General features: G+C 32.4%; 1 protein-coding gene across 2 annotated transcripts; it reads right to left on the bottom strand.

Annotated features, from left to right (window-relative positions):
• Positions 1–12,738: 12,738 nt before the first annotated feature.
• LOC105343038 (WW domain-containing oxidoreductase) lies at positions 12,739–16,943 on the bottom strand. Of its 2 annotated transcripts, none has more exons than XM_066070841.1 (8): positions 16,768–16,940; positions 15,605–15,690; positions 14,980–15,187; positions 14,808–14,842; positions 14,251–14,451; positions 13,904–14,054; positions 13,279–13,405; positions 12,739–12,995 (listed from the first exon to the last, which is right to left on the bottom strand). In XM_066070841.1, exons 1-8 carry the CDS (start codon positions 16,841–16,843, stop codon positions 12,899–12,901), a joined length of 981 nt encoding a protein of 326 aa, XP_065926913.1. In that variant the 5' UTR covers positions 16,844–16,940; the 3' UTR covers positions 12,739–12,898. The 2 variants fall into 2 exon arrangements, with proteins under 2 accessions (XP_065926913.1, XP_065926914.1); XM_066070842.1 differs by lacking the exon at positions 12,739–12,995 and adding an exon at positions 13,560–13,599 and having other exon boundaries at positions 16,768–16,943.
• Positions 16,944–17,053: the final 110 nt, after the last annotated feature.

The raw sequence follows: 17,053 nt of genomic DNA, 5'->3' as shown, positions 1-17,053 counted from the left end.
TACAAAGGAAGGCATGGTAGGTAGATAATCTCATCCATTTAAAAGGTAATTTCAAGTCGTTTCGAAATGTTGAGACTTTGATCTTAATCGGAAGCATCACTCTTATCACATGAATTGGTCACGAAACACATTCAAGATTGACCTCGTCACATGCACCCAACACTGGCCTAAAATCCATTAGTTCCACCTTGATGTTGTCTTACAAATAAGCTTTAGATGATGATTATCTCCTTAGTACTCGAGTATTCACGTGTACTTAAAATGTGATTTTAAAAGTTTTATCCGCTTTTTTTTAATTCGTCGATTCGAAGATGCGTTGTAGAAGGGATCCGGAGCGAAGGGGCATGTACTGAAGAACGGAAAAGCGTAACATCGATTAAGCAAGATTGAAACTTAAATTATTTGTCTGCTGTTCACTTTTTCTCATTAGCAAATTTATTTAAAAAATAAAAAAAATATATCAATGATTGTCAAAAATGCAAAGTATCCCTCTTACTTTTTTTCTTATGCAGAATGCCAAATCTTCATCAACATGCACAGTTCACATTCTACGGTACTTTTTATCATGTAATTTATTTTCATTAATGAAATAGATGGAAAAAAAAGAAAACTTACTATTTCTTATTTTTTGTTCACATTTTTTAAATTTTGGACAGCAAAAATATGTTTCTTTATAATAATAATTATCTTTGTATATATAAAATATGTAAATACTGTGGAATCATTTAAATTCAAGGGGGCCAATTTTCGTGGATTGTGGGGTTTTTGCTTATTCGTGGGGACGTAATTTCGTGGACGAGTCGGTTTTCAGTTTCAGTAGGAAAGATAATTCTTTTTAAATTTGTTTTCGTCGAGGATGTAAATTCGTGGGGGGGGGGGGGGGGGGGGCTACCAACAAATACACTCTAAGCATAACGATGTACCGCAATGACACTTTTTTGGCGCACTTTTCGTGATTAACTGTTACGGCTCCGAAAAGTTTCTTTCATTTATCGAAATATGTCAAAGGCATCACAATGAAAGTTAATTAGATAAATATACTTAAATTATGTCATTAAATTCCGAAATATTTTGCTAATATGTATATTTTTCAACTCTGGCAATGTCTAAATCGCACAATTTTTTCGCTAACTTCGTGCGACAAAAGTTTTATTGAACTTTGCTACTTATTGAATAATTATGCAATAATTGTAAACGATGATATTATTCAAGAAAACAGTATGTATCAGAATTTATTTTTCCAATACATAAAGATCAATAAAAGCGAAAAGATTTCTAAAAACTTACAACTGACACAATACACGTATTTAACATTAACAAACCGAGAAAAAAAATCCAAAAAGAACAAAAAAAAAAAAATATTCTTTAGCACCGGCCGTAACTAAAATTTTAAACTCATTTTGGTGTTACAAATATGAATAATATACATTATTAAAAAATGATTGACGTAGAAAATAAGGTCTTTTTGTGCTTTTCCGATTTAGACACATATATATTTAAATATATACATGTATTATGATGATTTATATCTTGGCAATCCGCTTCATTGTGCGGTTCCTATAGCACACACTCGAAAATGAACATTTTAATGATTTTGATGTTTTCAGAAATTGTAATTGAATTCATTGTATTATAAAACGACATAAGCATCATAAACAAAATAATAATATTTTGGAAAATTATTCATCGGGCAAATAAAACAAAGAATTGATGGAAAAAAATCACCGTGTTTATAGAATTACAAAAATACAAATATATATTTAAGTAAATGTATATTTTTAAAAGGCATTTTCCCTATTTTGTTCACATTTTTTTTCGATACAGATTTCTCAACAGAGACATCGAACTATTTAAAGTATCAAAATCGTGAGTTCTTCTTACATTACGCACAAAAATTCGACTTTGCGCTAAATAATACGAACGTTTAATATTTATAAAATGTCCTTCTTAAATAAGCCATATCATCACAAGTCGAAACACTACAATAGCTGATAATGATTATAATATCAAGCATGCTTTTTGTTGATTTGTTTGTATTTGTTTATGTACAAAGCAGTAAATACGCAAACATCCATTGTAACATCAATTTTGCACGATGTTTAGCGATAAGTTCGAAAAATATAATAGCCTAACCTTATTTTTGGCCAAAAAACCCCGGTCATTCAATATTATCATAATAAGAATGCAATCATGTAAACATGTATAATGCCTTAAATTACTCTGTGTCATGGGTTTAAACGTTTACTTTGCATAATACAACCAAAAGAAAAGAAAGTGGGTAAAAATACAAGGTATAAACAACCGTTTATATCTGTTGTTTTTCTCTTACAATTATTAAAAGAGTTTAGAAATCTTGTTGAAAAGGAAGCATTCTTTTAATATTTCTAAATACTATAGGAAAACTACTTAATTTAAGGACGTTGTTTACTCAGGGTTTGAGTTCTCAAATCTGGATTGTTAAAAAGTTAAATGTCATGAGTAAAATTTGTTCTAAACAGGAAAATTATTTATGACATGAATTATTATTGGTGAAAAAATATTCGATATTTTTACTAAGTTATGGAATTAGGCTAAAAAAAAAAGGGGTTGACAATTAGCAAAACAGAGGAAATTTTTTTCAGATTTTGTTCTCCACTATATTGTTTTTGCTTGTACTTTAATATTTAAAGTTAAGATTTAATTTTTTACTCAACATAATTTTGCATATTTTCTGTTGACTTTATCTCACTTCTTCGCTTAGATAGTAGTATGGCTCATACTACAACAAGAGGCCCATGGGCCACATCGCTCACCTGAGGAACAATAGGTATGATAAAGTCAGCTTAATGGAGTCATAATACAAACAATCTGGACAATGTACAATAATACATGTAGATCCTGTATAAATAAAATCCATTTCCCCCCCTGGATATTCTTATGTTTTAACAGGATGATTTTGTAACGTGAAAGGGGGTCACTGCCTGTGATCCACGTGGGCCCGTACCGGAGATAGACTTGGATAGCCCTGATTGCTGCCAATATTTACAAGAGCAGACTTTAATCACCGCTCCTGCACATATATAGGGACTCAACGTTACGCAGGCAGGGATGACCGCACACCTACGTAACTCAACAGGACCAACGTTAACGCAAGCAGGGATTGCCGCACACTGCGCTAGAAAGGCCAGAACACCAGCAGGGATGACCACACACTAGTGCTCCGCCGCAACCACCACCATTACAAGCATGAATGATCGCACTCTTGTATTAATGCGATACAGGGCAGGGATGACCGCATACTCTGTATCGTAGGTTAGAAAATACGATATTAGATAGAGCAGGGATGTTCACACACCCAATCTATCCCAACCTGTTCAAGTTTAACCCCAAACAGTCACTCAATGTAACTCAGTAGACACTGTCCCTATATATGTGCCGGCTTAAAATAATTCATAGTATCTAAAAATTGGAAATCAAAAATAAACAAACTAATCCGTCCTAACCCAAAAATACTTATGCAGAACAACTTATATACATTGAATATTAATTATTGTATAAAAATAATTATCACAATAATTGGATAACAGTGTATGCATTAATTAAAATAATCAAGAATCAATAAATCAAGGGCAATAACTCAATACAGTAATACAAAAAGATTCTAATGAAAAAATAGCTGCCTGCTTCAATTTTATAGTCATATCACATGTTGAGTATTGCAGTTCTCAAAAAGATCCTTTACAATTGTTTATATATGGGATATTTAGCTACATCAAACTCTGAACCTTCTTGTGAGACCAAAGAATTGTCCTGGAGCCAAAGTCTTAACAATTACAAAGAATCATCTTGCTGATTAGTTTTGAGAAGAAGATTCTTAAAGATATACTCTATATATTCATATGTAAAACTTTAACACAACCACCCCCCCCCCCCCCCAATGTGGCCTCACCTTACCCCCTGGGGTCATGATTTTTACAACTTTGAATCTACACTACCTGAGGATACTTCCAAACAAGTTTCAGCTTTCCTGGCTGATTACTTTTTGAGGAGAAGATCTTTAAATATTTACTCTATATATTCCTATGTAAAACTTCGACCCCCCCCCCCCCCATTGTGCCCCACCCTACCCCGTGGATCATGATTTTCACAACTTTGAATCTACACTGCCTGATGATGCTTCCACACAAGTTTCAGCTTTCCTGGCTGATTAGTTTCTGAGAAGAAGATTTTTAAAGATTTACTCTATATATTCCTATGTAAAACTTCGACCCCCATTGGGGCCCCACCCTACCCCCAGGGATCAGGATTTTCACAACTTTGAATCTACACTACCTGAGGATGCTTCCACACAAGTTTCAGCTTTCCTGGCTGATTAGTTTTTGAGAAGAAGATTTTTAAAGATTTACTCTATATATTCCTATGTAAAACTTCGACCCCCCATTGTGGCCCCACCCTACCCCCAGGGATCATGAATTTCACAACTTTGAATCTACACTACCTGATGATGCTTCCACACAAGTTTCAGCTTTCCTGGCTGATTAGTTTCTGAGAAGAAGATTTTTAAAGATTTACTCTATATATTCCTATGTAAAACTTCGACCCCCCATTGTGGCCCCACCCTACCCCCTGGGGTCATGATTTTCACAATTTTGAATCTACACTACCTGAGGATGCTTTCACACAAGTTTCAGCTTTCCTAGCTGATTAGTTTCTGAGAAGAAGATTTTTAAAGATTTACTTTATATATTCCTATGTAAAACTTCGACCCCCCATTGAGGCCCAACCCTACCCCCAGGGATCAGGATTTTCACAACTTTGAATCTACACTACCTGATGATGCTTCCACACAAGTTTCAGCTTTCCTGGCTGATTAGTTTCTGAGAAGAAGATTTTTAAAGATTTACTCTATATATTCCTATGTAAAACTTCGACCCCCCATTGGGGCCCCACCCTACCCCCAGGGATCAGGATTTTCACAACTTTGAATCTACACTACCTGAGGATGCTTCCACACAAGTTTCAGCTTTCCTGGCTGATTAGTTTCTGAGAAGAAGATTTTTAAAGATTTACTCTATATATTCCTATGTAAAACTTCGACCCCCCATTGAGGCCCAACCCTACCCCCAGGGATCATGAATTTCACAACTTTGAATCTACACTACCTGAGGATGCTTCCACACAAGTTTCAGCTTTCCTGGCTGATTAGTTTCTGAGAAGAAGATTTTTAAAGATTTACTCTATATATTCCTATGTAAAACTTCGACCCCCCCATTGAGGCCCCACCCTACCCCCAGGGATCAGGATTTTCACAACTTTGAATCTACACTACCTGATGATGCTTCCACACAAGTTTCAGCTTTCCTGGCTGATTAGTTTCTGAGAAGAAGATTTTTAAAGATTTACTCTATATATTCCTATGTAAAACTTCGACCCCCCATTGTGGCCCCACCCTACCCCCTGGGGTCATGATTTTCACAACTTTGAATCTACACTACCTGAGGATGCTTTCACACAAGTTTCAGCTTTCCTAGCTGATTAGTTTCTGAGAAGAAGATTTTTAAAGATTTACTTTATATATTCCTATGTAAAACTTCGACCCCCCATTGAGGCCCCACCCTACCCCCAGGGATCAGGATTTTCACAACTTTGAATCTACACTACCTGATGATGCTTCCACAAAAGTTTCAGCTTTCCTGGCTGATTAGTTTTTGAGAAGAAGATTTTTAAAGATTTACTCTATATATTCCTATGTAAAACTTCGACCCCCCATTGTGGCTCCACCCTACCCCCTGGGGTCATGATTTTCACAACGTTGAATCTACACTACCTGATAATGCTTCCACACAAGTTTCAGCTTTCCTGACCGACTAGTTTCTGAGAAGAAGATTTTTAAAGATTTACTCTTTATATTCCTTTGTAAAACTTCGACCCCCCATTGTGGCCCCACCCTACCCCCGGGGATCATGATTTTCACAATTTTGAATTTACACTATGATGCTTTCATACAAGTGTCAGCTTTCCTGGCCGATTAGTTTCTGAGAAGAAGATTTTTAAAGATATACTCTATATATTCATATGTTAAAATTCGACCCCCCATTGTGGCGCCACCCTACCCCCGGGGGTCATGATTTTCACAATTTAGTATCTACACTACCTGAAGATGCTTCCACACAAGTTTCAGCTTTCCTGGTCTTATGGTTCATGAGAAGAAGATTTTTGAAAATTTCTCGAAAATTTTCATAAATTGCTAATTATCTCCCTTTGCAAAAGGGTGTGATCCTTAATTTTCACAACTGTGAATCCCCTTAGGCTAAGGATGTTTTGTGCAAAGTTTAGTTGAAATTGGCCCAGTGGTTCTTGAGAAGATGTTGAAAATGTGAAGAGTTTACAGACAGACGGACAGACGGACGGACAGACAGACGGACGACAGACAAAATGTGATCAGAATAGCTCACTTGAGCTTTCAGCTCAGGTGAGCTAAAAATATTATTAATATAAATGATAAAAGACACCATAACTCAACATTTTGATTACTGACCTCATATAAATTTTATGCCAGCAGAGAAAGTTCAATATACTTAGTTTAATACTATAAATGTTTTAGCATTATCATCATTCAGTTTTTTGTAATACCGGATCAAAAATGGGTAAGGATTTGAAAACTGATAGAGGAAATTTGCACTTGAATATCTGTAAAAATTGTGAATGAAAACTTAATAATTTATATCTATTTAATGTCACTACCATTCATAAACTGTATTTCATTTGTTAAAGAGTTAAGCAATTTGTGTTTTTCACAATTAAGAAAATCTCAATCATAGTGTAAAATTTTTAAGGATTTTGCTTAAATTTTTCAAAAATATTCAATTGCCATTAACTCAAAAAGAAGGTCATTGTAAATCATGTCTAACCAGAAACACTGTGAACAAAAGTAGGCAAACATTTATATAAACATTATTCTATTATATATTGTATTCATACAGCTTTACCAAAGAGGGTTACAAAAACATAATTTCAATTCTAGTCTACATACTGTTAATTCCTTATTAAACGCAAAGAATTAATTTCCGCGTAAAATCGCGAGAAGCAGTCCTCGCTGATTTAAAAATTTGAACTATATGAAATTATAACAAAAAAGTGGTGCTCGCGATTTTGTATTCTTGCGATATTACGCGGATTTAAAGACCCGCGTAAAAAATGAATTAACAGCAATTTTGGTGAGAAGCTACATGTATTTGTACAGAATTATCAACTTAAAAAGAGCAAAAATTCAAGAATATATCTTAAAGAGCTATATAATCATGTACTTTATCGTATTGAACCATAAAGACATTAAAATAAGCATTTAAAGGAATTTGATGCATATTATATAAAAGATAAAAATAAAAATTATGATAAAATTTCCATGTGGTACATTGGTAAGGTTAAAAATAGGATCCACTTTCTTTTCATAACCGGTTTGAAAAATAAAAAACCACGCATTTTTAATTCTGCTCGTCCTTTAATCATCTTTTTCTGTGGTTGCAAGGTTACTGAATTTGAGAATGAAGAATGAATTTTATTTATCTAGATGTTTAGGTTTATTTTCTAATGTAAAGGAATAAGGAAGTTTATTATTAACGTTCGTCTTTGATCTTCTCATCATTATTCGTCCTGAGAGTTTGGTAAATCCATTAAGATCACTAAAATAAGCGGCCTCGGGAAATTGTTGGCGTCTTTTGGGAATTTACATTACTATCGCTCTCTTTACAGCAAATATGTATCTTTATCTTAGCATTTTTTTAAACCAAAAAGAGGCAAATGACCGGCAATATCTATTTCGTGTTCTCGGGTCTTTTTAGTTAAAACTGCAAATAATTGTTGATGAGTTTAGTCCACGATATAAGGATCATCTTCAGTACACTAATTGTAACGACAACGGGGAAACATGGCTGATGACTTGAGAAGCATATTTGCTAAAATAGACTTCTTTATAGAGACAGGATTGTCAACATTATTCATCAGATCTCCCATTAAGATTCAAACATGTAATAAACAATTGTTTAGCAAGTGAAATTCCATTATTTTTAGTTTTAGAAATTAATTGTTCACTTTATTTTAATACTAAACTCTTCTTCTAACATTATTGCATGTAATATAGTGCTAAAATGGCCCAGACCATGCAGCTGCCTTAAAACATGAAATCATCAATAAAAAGTTTTGATTTTCCTCTTATGTATCAGTGTTTGAAGTTTATGAAGTTTAAAGGTTCGTGTAGATTCATGTAGCACATTTTTTTTTAAATTAACTTGAAATTTTAATTTAAAAAAAACAAGCAGATTTTTGTTTTAAAATACTAAAGATATAGACGTATTGATTCGATGGTGAATAAAATAATCTTGTTACGTGTATCAACTCAGTTAGACGGGTGATGGAAAATTTAAAACAACCTTCTCAATATGAACAATATCGTGCAGTAAATCACGTATATTATTTACAAGAAATAATTCACGTTAAGGAAGAAGTCTTTTCTGGTTTTCTACTTGTCAAACGTAAATTGGCTTAATTGTCCATTATACCAAGAAGAAAGGAGATTAAAATAGTATATTTTTGGGAGTTGATTCTAATCAACTCTCCAATGCAGTTACTCTGTCAAAATGAAAGTGAAACCGTGTTTGGGCCAAAGCACAAATCATCGCCACTGACAAAAATTAGTTCTTGAGAATAATGTATGCTAAAGCATTGTTTTTCAAGGAAACATGTTTATAAATACCTTGAAAATAGTCAGATTTTAAATGGTACGAACAATTTAGATATTTTTTGTAGTTGTACGTATTCTTACGCCAGAGTTCAATATAGTCTCGTTCAACTCGACGCTCGGCTGTCTCCGTAAATCTCCGACAAGCAGAGATTCTCTCTTACTTGTCGGAGATTAACGGCGATAGCCGAGCGTTTGGTTGAACAAGACGAGAGTTCAATATTGCTTGGATCCATACATTTCCAAGAAATACTTCTATCACTGATACATAGTTTGACTGAATTTATTATATCTTTAAATATTACTTAACATGATTGATATGGGGTTTTATCAACATTCTTGTGTCGAAAAAGTCCGAAAATTCATATTGTAAAATTGTGCGTAATTCAAATACAGATTAGAAACTACCTGTACTTGTCATGCAAAATAACATATCATTCATTTTAAAATAAATAACCATCGATAAAATCAACTCCCGTCAGTTCTTCGGTACTTTGATCTTATTTACTATCATACAACTTGGCATAGAAATAGATATCAATGTTTAGAATCTAACAAGGACTATATTTTTGCGGAATATTGGCGTATGAAAATATAACATGTTTCGCAATTCAGAATTGCTGTAGATTATTGAGTCTGTTTTAGCATTCGTTTTAAAACAGTAACATTAATGTTGGATTTCTTAACTAATGTAAACTAATGATATAATACTTGGGTCTCAGAATTTGTTTTTTAATAAGATTTGCCTTAAAATTTACTTTTTATCAGCAGTTTAAAGTGCACATTCTTAACATTGAGTTGTGTGAAAAAATCACTTCAATCTGTTTTCACCTCTTATTAGATGATCAATATATAAGCTTTTCTGTCAATTTATATCTTTATATAAAGACATTATAGTATGTAAAAATCAGAAATATTTTGGTATCAGAAGCTTAAAAAAATAATTAAAATATCTTCAAAATTTAAGAAAATTAGAAGAAATGCAAGGAAATGCGAGCAAAGCATTAATAAAGTTTAGTTTCAATATTTATTCCAATTTAGTAGTATAGGCTGATATACATTCTGACAATCTTTCATTTTATTGAAGACTAGAATCTTCAAATTTTAAACAGATGTCTACTTAACTGCAAAGAACTACATTTATTTTTTTCATCCTTTAACTGATAACGAAAAGACACCTTAACACACCTTCTTCATCATTTAATATTTGTTTCATTAATAAACATTCTATCGTAGAATTAATTACCTTGGCATGTCATTACTACAATTACACTAATACTGGTCTAGTATCTGTTAATTGTATTGCACTGCAGACATTCTTTAGAGTTCGTATTTATAGTATATATTTAAGGGACATGGTCACGATTTGGTCAAAAATTATTTTCTCGACTTTAATTTTTACAATGCTTCAGTAAGGCATTCTTAATTAGCAACCAAAATCTATGCGTCATTTATTGCGTTATAAGAAAGTAACAGAGCTTGCAACTATTTGCTATGTAAACAAAGCTTTTGTTTACATTTTGAACGTTGAAGTAAATTTTTAGTCTTAGACTAAAAATGAATGTGGTAAACCTTCAGATCTGTTTTTTTTTATGCTTAAAATGAATAAGAAGATGGAAAAATCAGCTTGAAAAAGAACTTTTACCGGTACATTGAACTATTGTAAACAAAAACAGGGCACGAGCCTTGTTTACATGAAAAAGATCTAAAGTTGTGAGCCCTGTTTCTTGTTCTAACTTCAATACTGACTCTCCAATTTCATTTAGTCATTGGAAATGCATTTCTAAAGCATTGTAAATAATTAAAACAGAAAAGTTGAATTTGACCAAAATCGTGACAATGCTCCTTTAAGTAGGTGAATGTATATAGAGAAGTAGGTAACTAATTGGCTGATCTATGTATGTTGAGGGTGAGAAGAGTACATTGCTACAGTGCTATGTCACCTTGTGTACAACTAGCCTTTTATAGTTCGGTTCTTTCTAGTGCGATAATAGCCATTGTTGTAGCTTACTTTTTGTAAACAATAATAGATTATCTCCCAACCTCTCTGTAATTAAAAAAAGGTTGCGACTTCTTACAATATTTTAAATCAATAATAAATAGAAACTCTATTAACAATGTACTTGCTTTAATTTCTTTTTTTTTTACGACCAAAATCATTTGGTTCACGAGTAAAAAAGAAATAATCATAAACTGATTATTGTGAAATTTTATTTAACTGTAATGTATTCATTTCGTCAAAATTCCTGACAAAGAAGAATATTGTAGAAGCTTGGTTTATAGAGCATTGTGTTTGAAGATGTTAACTGTTATTTCCATCCAAAAGTGGATGCCTTTTTGGGAGATTTTTTTTTTTTACCAAAAATCTATTGATTCTGATAGGATATATGCATCGATATATAAAAGAAATACACGTTACTTTTATAGTTTACCCACATTGATAATAAAATGTGTTCTGATTTTAAAATCAATATTAAGTGAATGTTTACTTTTTTAATTACGATGATAGATAAATGAATGATAAGATATTTTGTCCATTTCTGTTTCCTTTTAAAGTCATGTTTTGTTGACCCCGCGTTCAATATTTATTAACGTTATCTTAAACAAAAAGTACAAGTGTTCGCCAATGCACTGTAAGACTCATTATGGTCTAAATGGAGGATACTCAAATTCGTCTTTGATCCTAGATGATGTTTAATCTATTGACTTAGTTATCATTAAAATACACCATAAATATATCTTGATATGAGTTTTTCTCAAGTCATTGCCCATCAAATGACGCTCGAGCTGAAAAACTATGTTTGCTTCCATCTGTTTATGTTTCACATTAAGGTCTACCGAATATAATACTACATTTAAATAACTGTTTTCCTTTAATTTTGAGTTTTGTTAGCCGAAAATTAATTGAATCATCAGTTATTTAACATTAAAAACACAACAGAGTTAAAGCATTTAAACCGCGCTATCTGTAAGATCTTAATACCCTTTTTTTGTTAAAAAAAATTACTATCAAAGCATGCAGTGTAGTAGGTTTCTTTTTCTTTTCTTTTTTTTTTTTTCATAAAAAATCAAGTCCATTCACATCATCATCATCATCATTTTATAGGTATACAATTAAGAAAATTTCTACATTTTGAATCAAATTCAAATGTTTAATTAACACATGCATTAGTGATACATCTCAATTCTACTTGCTCATATGAACATTATTGTTCAATATACCATGTAACGTTTTGTAGTTTAATTTTCTCATACATATTCTTTATTCAAGACACACACACAAAGTCATATATATATATATATATATATATATATATATATATATATATATATATATATATATATATATATATATATATATATAGTTTTAACATCTTATGAAATTTTATATCAATATCGATCTAGAGTAATAAAAATTATGGGATTTCACATTTCTTATGATTCTTCAACATTGCTTTCAACTAAAAAGTACACTTGTATTGATGTTGTAAATGACTTATGATAATAACGAACAGAGTACAAAAGTCCAAAAGAAAAATACAAAACAGGAGCAGAGCAAACACTGACCTCTTAAGAGGTAGAGTGAAATTTATATTTATAAATTATCTCACTAGGTATTCGTCTCTTTGTAGTTTTATATCCTTGTAAAAATATCTATTAGTAATTAAGTTCGTATACGAAATAAATCGAACATAGAAATCAACCAAAAATCCGTTAAGCATGAATTTCCCAGAGATAATATATTAGTACATTTTGAATGAAATGAATAAGGACGAAAAACACCCGGGCGAAAAAATCATGTATACAGTAATTGAAATAATGCATCAAATCAATATTCAAATGTTAGAAAAATTGCTGGTAATTTGTCATTCATTGATACTCATTCCCTGATTCACGAGTTTTAACGTAATAGCTAGCAACTAGCAAATGGTTAATCCGTGCATTTTTATCCTGAAAATGAGGTTTTTCATTCTTCTTTTATATAATGAAGTTTCTTAACTTGTATCATTTTTTTATCATTCAATACAAATATCACCGTGCAAACTGCTTACTTACAGCATTGTTTACAAGAGAGACGTAAAGCAAAATTGATAAAGAAAACGCTATGTAAAAATTGAACAAATATTGTAAAATCCGGATTGTTACGTAGTGCGGTACTTGGACAACCTTAAATTAGAACGGCTATAATTTCTCTATTTTATCAATATCTTCAGGCTTTAGGTATTTTTGTAGACAATCTAGAGAGTATTTCCAAAGTGCTTCTTGCTTCTCTTGATTTCTAAGAAACAAATGTTGTGCTTATTAATCGGCAGAAAAATGTGAATTACATTACACATTATTCAAAAAACGAAACATTGTTAGAGGGCTACTACTTATAACAACAAAAGGACTAGATGTTGAAGAATAACATTATTCATGGCATGTTTGTGCTTCATTTCTACTTAGAATGGGTACAGTTACATTTATAATTTACTTTTTTATGTGGAGGCCCTCATATAGAAACTTTATATTACACATTTTAGTGTCACAGGGTTAATATTTGCGAAGACCACATAACAAACCTTGCTAGACTGTTAGCCTGCTGGATTCTCATATCACTATAGTAAGCATCTCTAGTATCTTTAAAGTCTGGATTTACAGCTGCATTGATCAAAGTTTTAGCACCTTCAAACGGATTTTTCGTCTTTCCTTTAAATAGAAAAATGCATGTGAATTACAATCAAAGTATTGTACGAACATTTTTGTTAGAGTCAATCTTTGTAATTCAACAACATAAAAAATAAATGAAGAGCTTCTATTTATAGTTACAGTGACATTCACGCTCAAATCAACATATATTCACCTTTTGTTGATTTATTCGTGAATACCATTGTTTAGTTGACCTAAAGGAAATTAAGAAAAATCAGTTTTTATTGGTAACAAGAGTCAATGGAGGGGAAGGGTGAATTAAGGCGAAATTTTACACTTCATAAATTGTTTGGAAAACTATAAACTTGGTAAGGTTGCTATACTAAACAATTAAATGTATGATTTTATGACTGAACCTTTAAAAGCAACGCTCTTGCGCGCATTTGTGTGTGTTTGTGCGTTTGTTGGTCCTGTAAATCTCAATAATTAAACAGTGCTTAAAACCTTGACATCATGACTGAATTTGACGCGTTTCATAAAATATATCCAAACATTTACCTATGATTTTCGATATCTGGAAAAACATTTTCCACATTCCGAGGTCACTGAAGCTTCTGTTAATTTCAGTATCAACAATGCCCGGATGTATACTGTTGACGGTTACATTTGTCTTTTGGAGACGCCTGTTCAAGCAATACATCTGCATTATCTGAAAAAGAATGAAAAAAAAAACTATCACATCCGCAAACAGCAAGATTACCCGTTATACATTGCATGATCGAAGAAATGTTTTGTTTTGAATGATTATATATGTCAATTAAAGAGACATTTCATAAACGCAACATATAAGATTAATATGAATGAAAATATGTGTGGAACGGTTTAAAGAAATACCAACATCCTACCTGATATAATTTTGAATTCCCATAATACTGAAGTCTTTTAAAGTTTTCCTTTGTGTGGTGTTTTCCCTGAGCTTTCTCTAAATCGAAACTAGAGGTTAGATGCGCCTCACTGGAAACCAAGACTATTCTACAGTCTTCGCCCGAGTTCAGCATAACTGGTAATAACTTGGTTACTAAGAGAAAGTGTCCGAGATAATTCACCTTAAAAAGGAAATTTATCCATTGATTTTCGTAAGATGGTATTATACAATGCAAATGAAAATGTTATACTATATGAATAAAAATCATAACATAGAAATTAAAGAATTATAACGTAAGAATTTGAAAATAACTCAATACAGGTAGAAGTTACACAAATTAAAATTATGGAATGAAAATGAATAACTTTAAAATGCATATGAAAAAAAATTAACTACAAATTGAAAATTGACCAATACAAATAGAAAACAATGCAATAATGTAACAAATAACAATTTATACATGTACAATACAAATGGATACAGTACTCGATCGTAACATCAAATTTTCCTTCCTTGGACTTGCCATACACAAATTACCTGAAACATAATTTCAAAACCATCTTCTGTATATTCTGGAATTAAAACAAAATGAACATAACATTTTCAATGTGTCTAGGATACGAAAACTAGCTACTCTGTGTTTTTTGATACTTTAATATTCAAGTTTGTATGTCACAACAACATGCAAATATGTACAAAATCGACATACCTAGTGGATGCATTGCAATTCCTGCATTACAAAGTAACAAATGGAGTTTAGTTTCTTTAGACTTGAATGTTTCTATGAAGTTTTCAACTGAGTTAAGGGATGCAAGGTCTAGAGCCATGAATTCCACGTCGAGTCTCTCTTTCGAACATATTCCTGCTGTACCTTTTGCTTTTTCCTCCTCAAATTCCTTCTGCATTTTTTCTATTGCCTTTGGATTGGGGTAAAACATTCATGTACTAAATAAAATCACAAATCGTCTATTTACTTTTTCAATTGTTCTTCTGGATTTTGAAATAAACACACTGAATTCGCATTTAGTGTAAGAATATGCCAGCATGCAGTGCACATCGAGCTTACGTCTTCATTTAACTATACATGTACATACGTTAGGTCCATGTCCACTGAAAATCGTTGTTTTATCTTTCGCATTTTCAACTGGAGAAACTGCGATCACAGAGTAATGAATTGCAATTACTTAACTAACATCTTAAATTATTGAGCGAGGTTGCAGTTAATATGCAAACTTTGTAAGTTCTTTATTGTTAAATGACAGTGCTCAAAAGTAAATAGTTATAAATATACCTTTATTTATGGATATCTTTCATGGACCTTTCTCAGTACTCACATTTTTAGCTCGCTCCTCTGATCTGCATGCGATTATTACTCTAGCCCCCATCATGGCTATCCATTTCGACGTTTCATATCCAATACCTACGAAAGTTTAGAAATGTTTTACACTGGACTTTTTTAAAATGGAGTTAGCCTCTTATTAAAGAAAGGAAGATGAATGTTTCCCTCCAATTAATAGATGTAAGCTAGTAATGACACCTTATCAATCAATATTAGCCATCCCAGCAGTTAATGGCTGTGTATTCTTTGGATCTATTTGAAAAAGTACCTATAGATTAACACAAGTACGTATAGATTGCACACAATTATCATAATATATAAAAATCAATCCGTCGGTATCGATAAAACTTTCTTGTCCATGTTTTTAAAATGAATGATAATAATGTTAATGTTTGAACAAAGGTAGTGATATTTCAATTGAATATACAAATTGTATTGGTTGTACTGGCATACAAAATCCCATAGAGAGCTTAAGAGAGAGAGCTTAAGAGAGAGAGAGAGAGAGAGAGAGAGAGAGGGGGTGTTGGCCAGTACAGTCCTTACTCGGTTCTTAACATTTAATGATCTGTTAGCATGACTCATACATGTACCCTTGTTTATTCAGTGTTTTTGACACTCCAAAGTCTTAACTTGGGGTTAATCTATTTTAAAATCGGTTTGTTTACTAAACATCACATGTACGATCATTATAATTAACGCAAAAAAAAACGGTACGATAGACATGCACGCTGTACTAAATACAAAACTGTACATGAACATCAATGCTTGTTCTGAAAAAGTACCGCAGGCAAAGTCATGCACAAAGATGTAATCTTGGAAGTCAATGGTTTGCTTACAACTGGGACTGCCACTTATACGAGATTAAATGCCGAAACCCTGATGTTAAGTTTAGCTCAGGTTTGTAAGTTTTAGGCCGTAGGGATATTCCATACTTTAGGGTCAGGATTCTTCTTCCGTTTATAAATGAACTCATGATCAACCTGAGTGTCAATATTTATGACAAGCTTCAATCGAGTGGTGATTTTAAATGAAAAAGTGTCAAAGAAAAAAAACCAGGGTATTTTTTCTTGTGATGACGAATGGGTATATATCAGTTCTATAGTATCACGTAGCATCATCACTTATAAACATGAAATACTGAGAAATACATTGACTTACCCGTATTTCCCCCGGTAACAAGAACGACTCGGTCAGTAGTCAGGGGTACTTGGGGGAGTGATGGCGTCCCTCCCATGTCTGTGTTAGGACTGACTAAATGTCTCAGTCACTCGTGACAGTGACAGTCGTGTTGGTAAATACGACTCTTTGCTACGGTAGTCCGTTCTCCTCTAAAATCAATATTATTAAAATGTGTTTCCTTTTCACAAGTGCTGATGTTTAGTTACAGGGTTTAATATATAAATAGTGCCTGTTTAGGAGGGTAAGAGTTGAAATTGACACCCCG

The sequence above is a fragment of the Magallana gigas genome, chromosome 9 (genome assembly GCF_963853765.1).
Source record: "Magallana gigas chromosome 9, xbMagGiga1.1, whole genome shotgun sequence".
NCBI lineage: Eukaryota > Metazoa > Mollusca > Bivalvia > Ostreida > Ostreidae > Magallana > Magallana gigas.
This window is presented reverse-complemented; position numbering and strand designations above follow the sequence as displayed.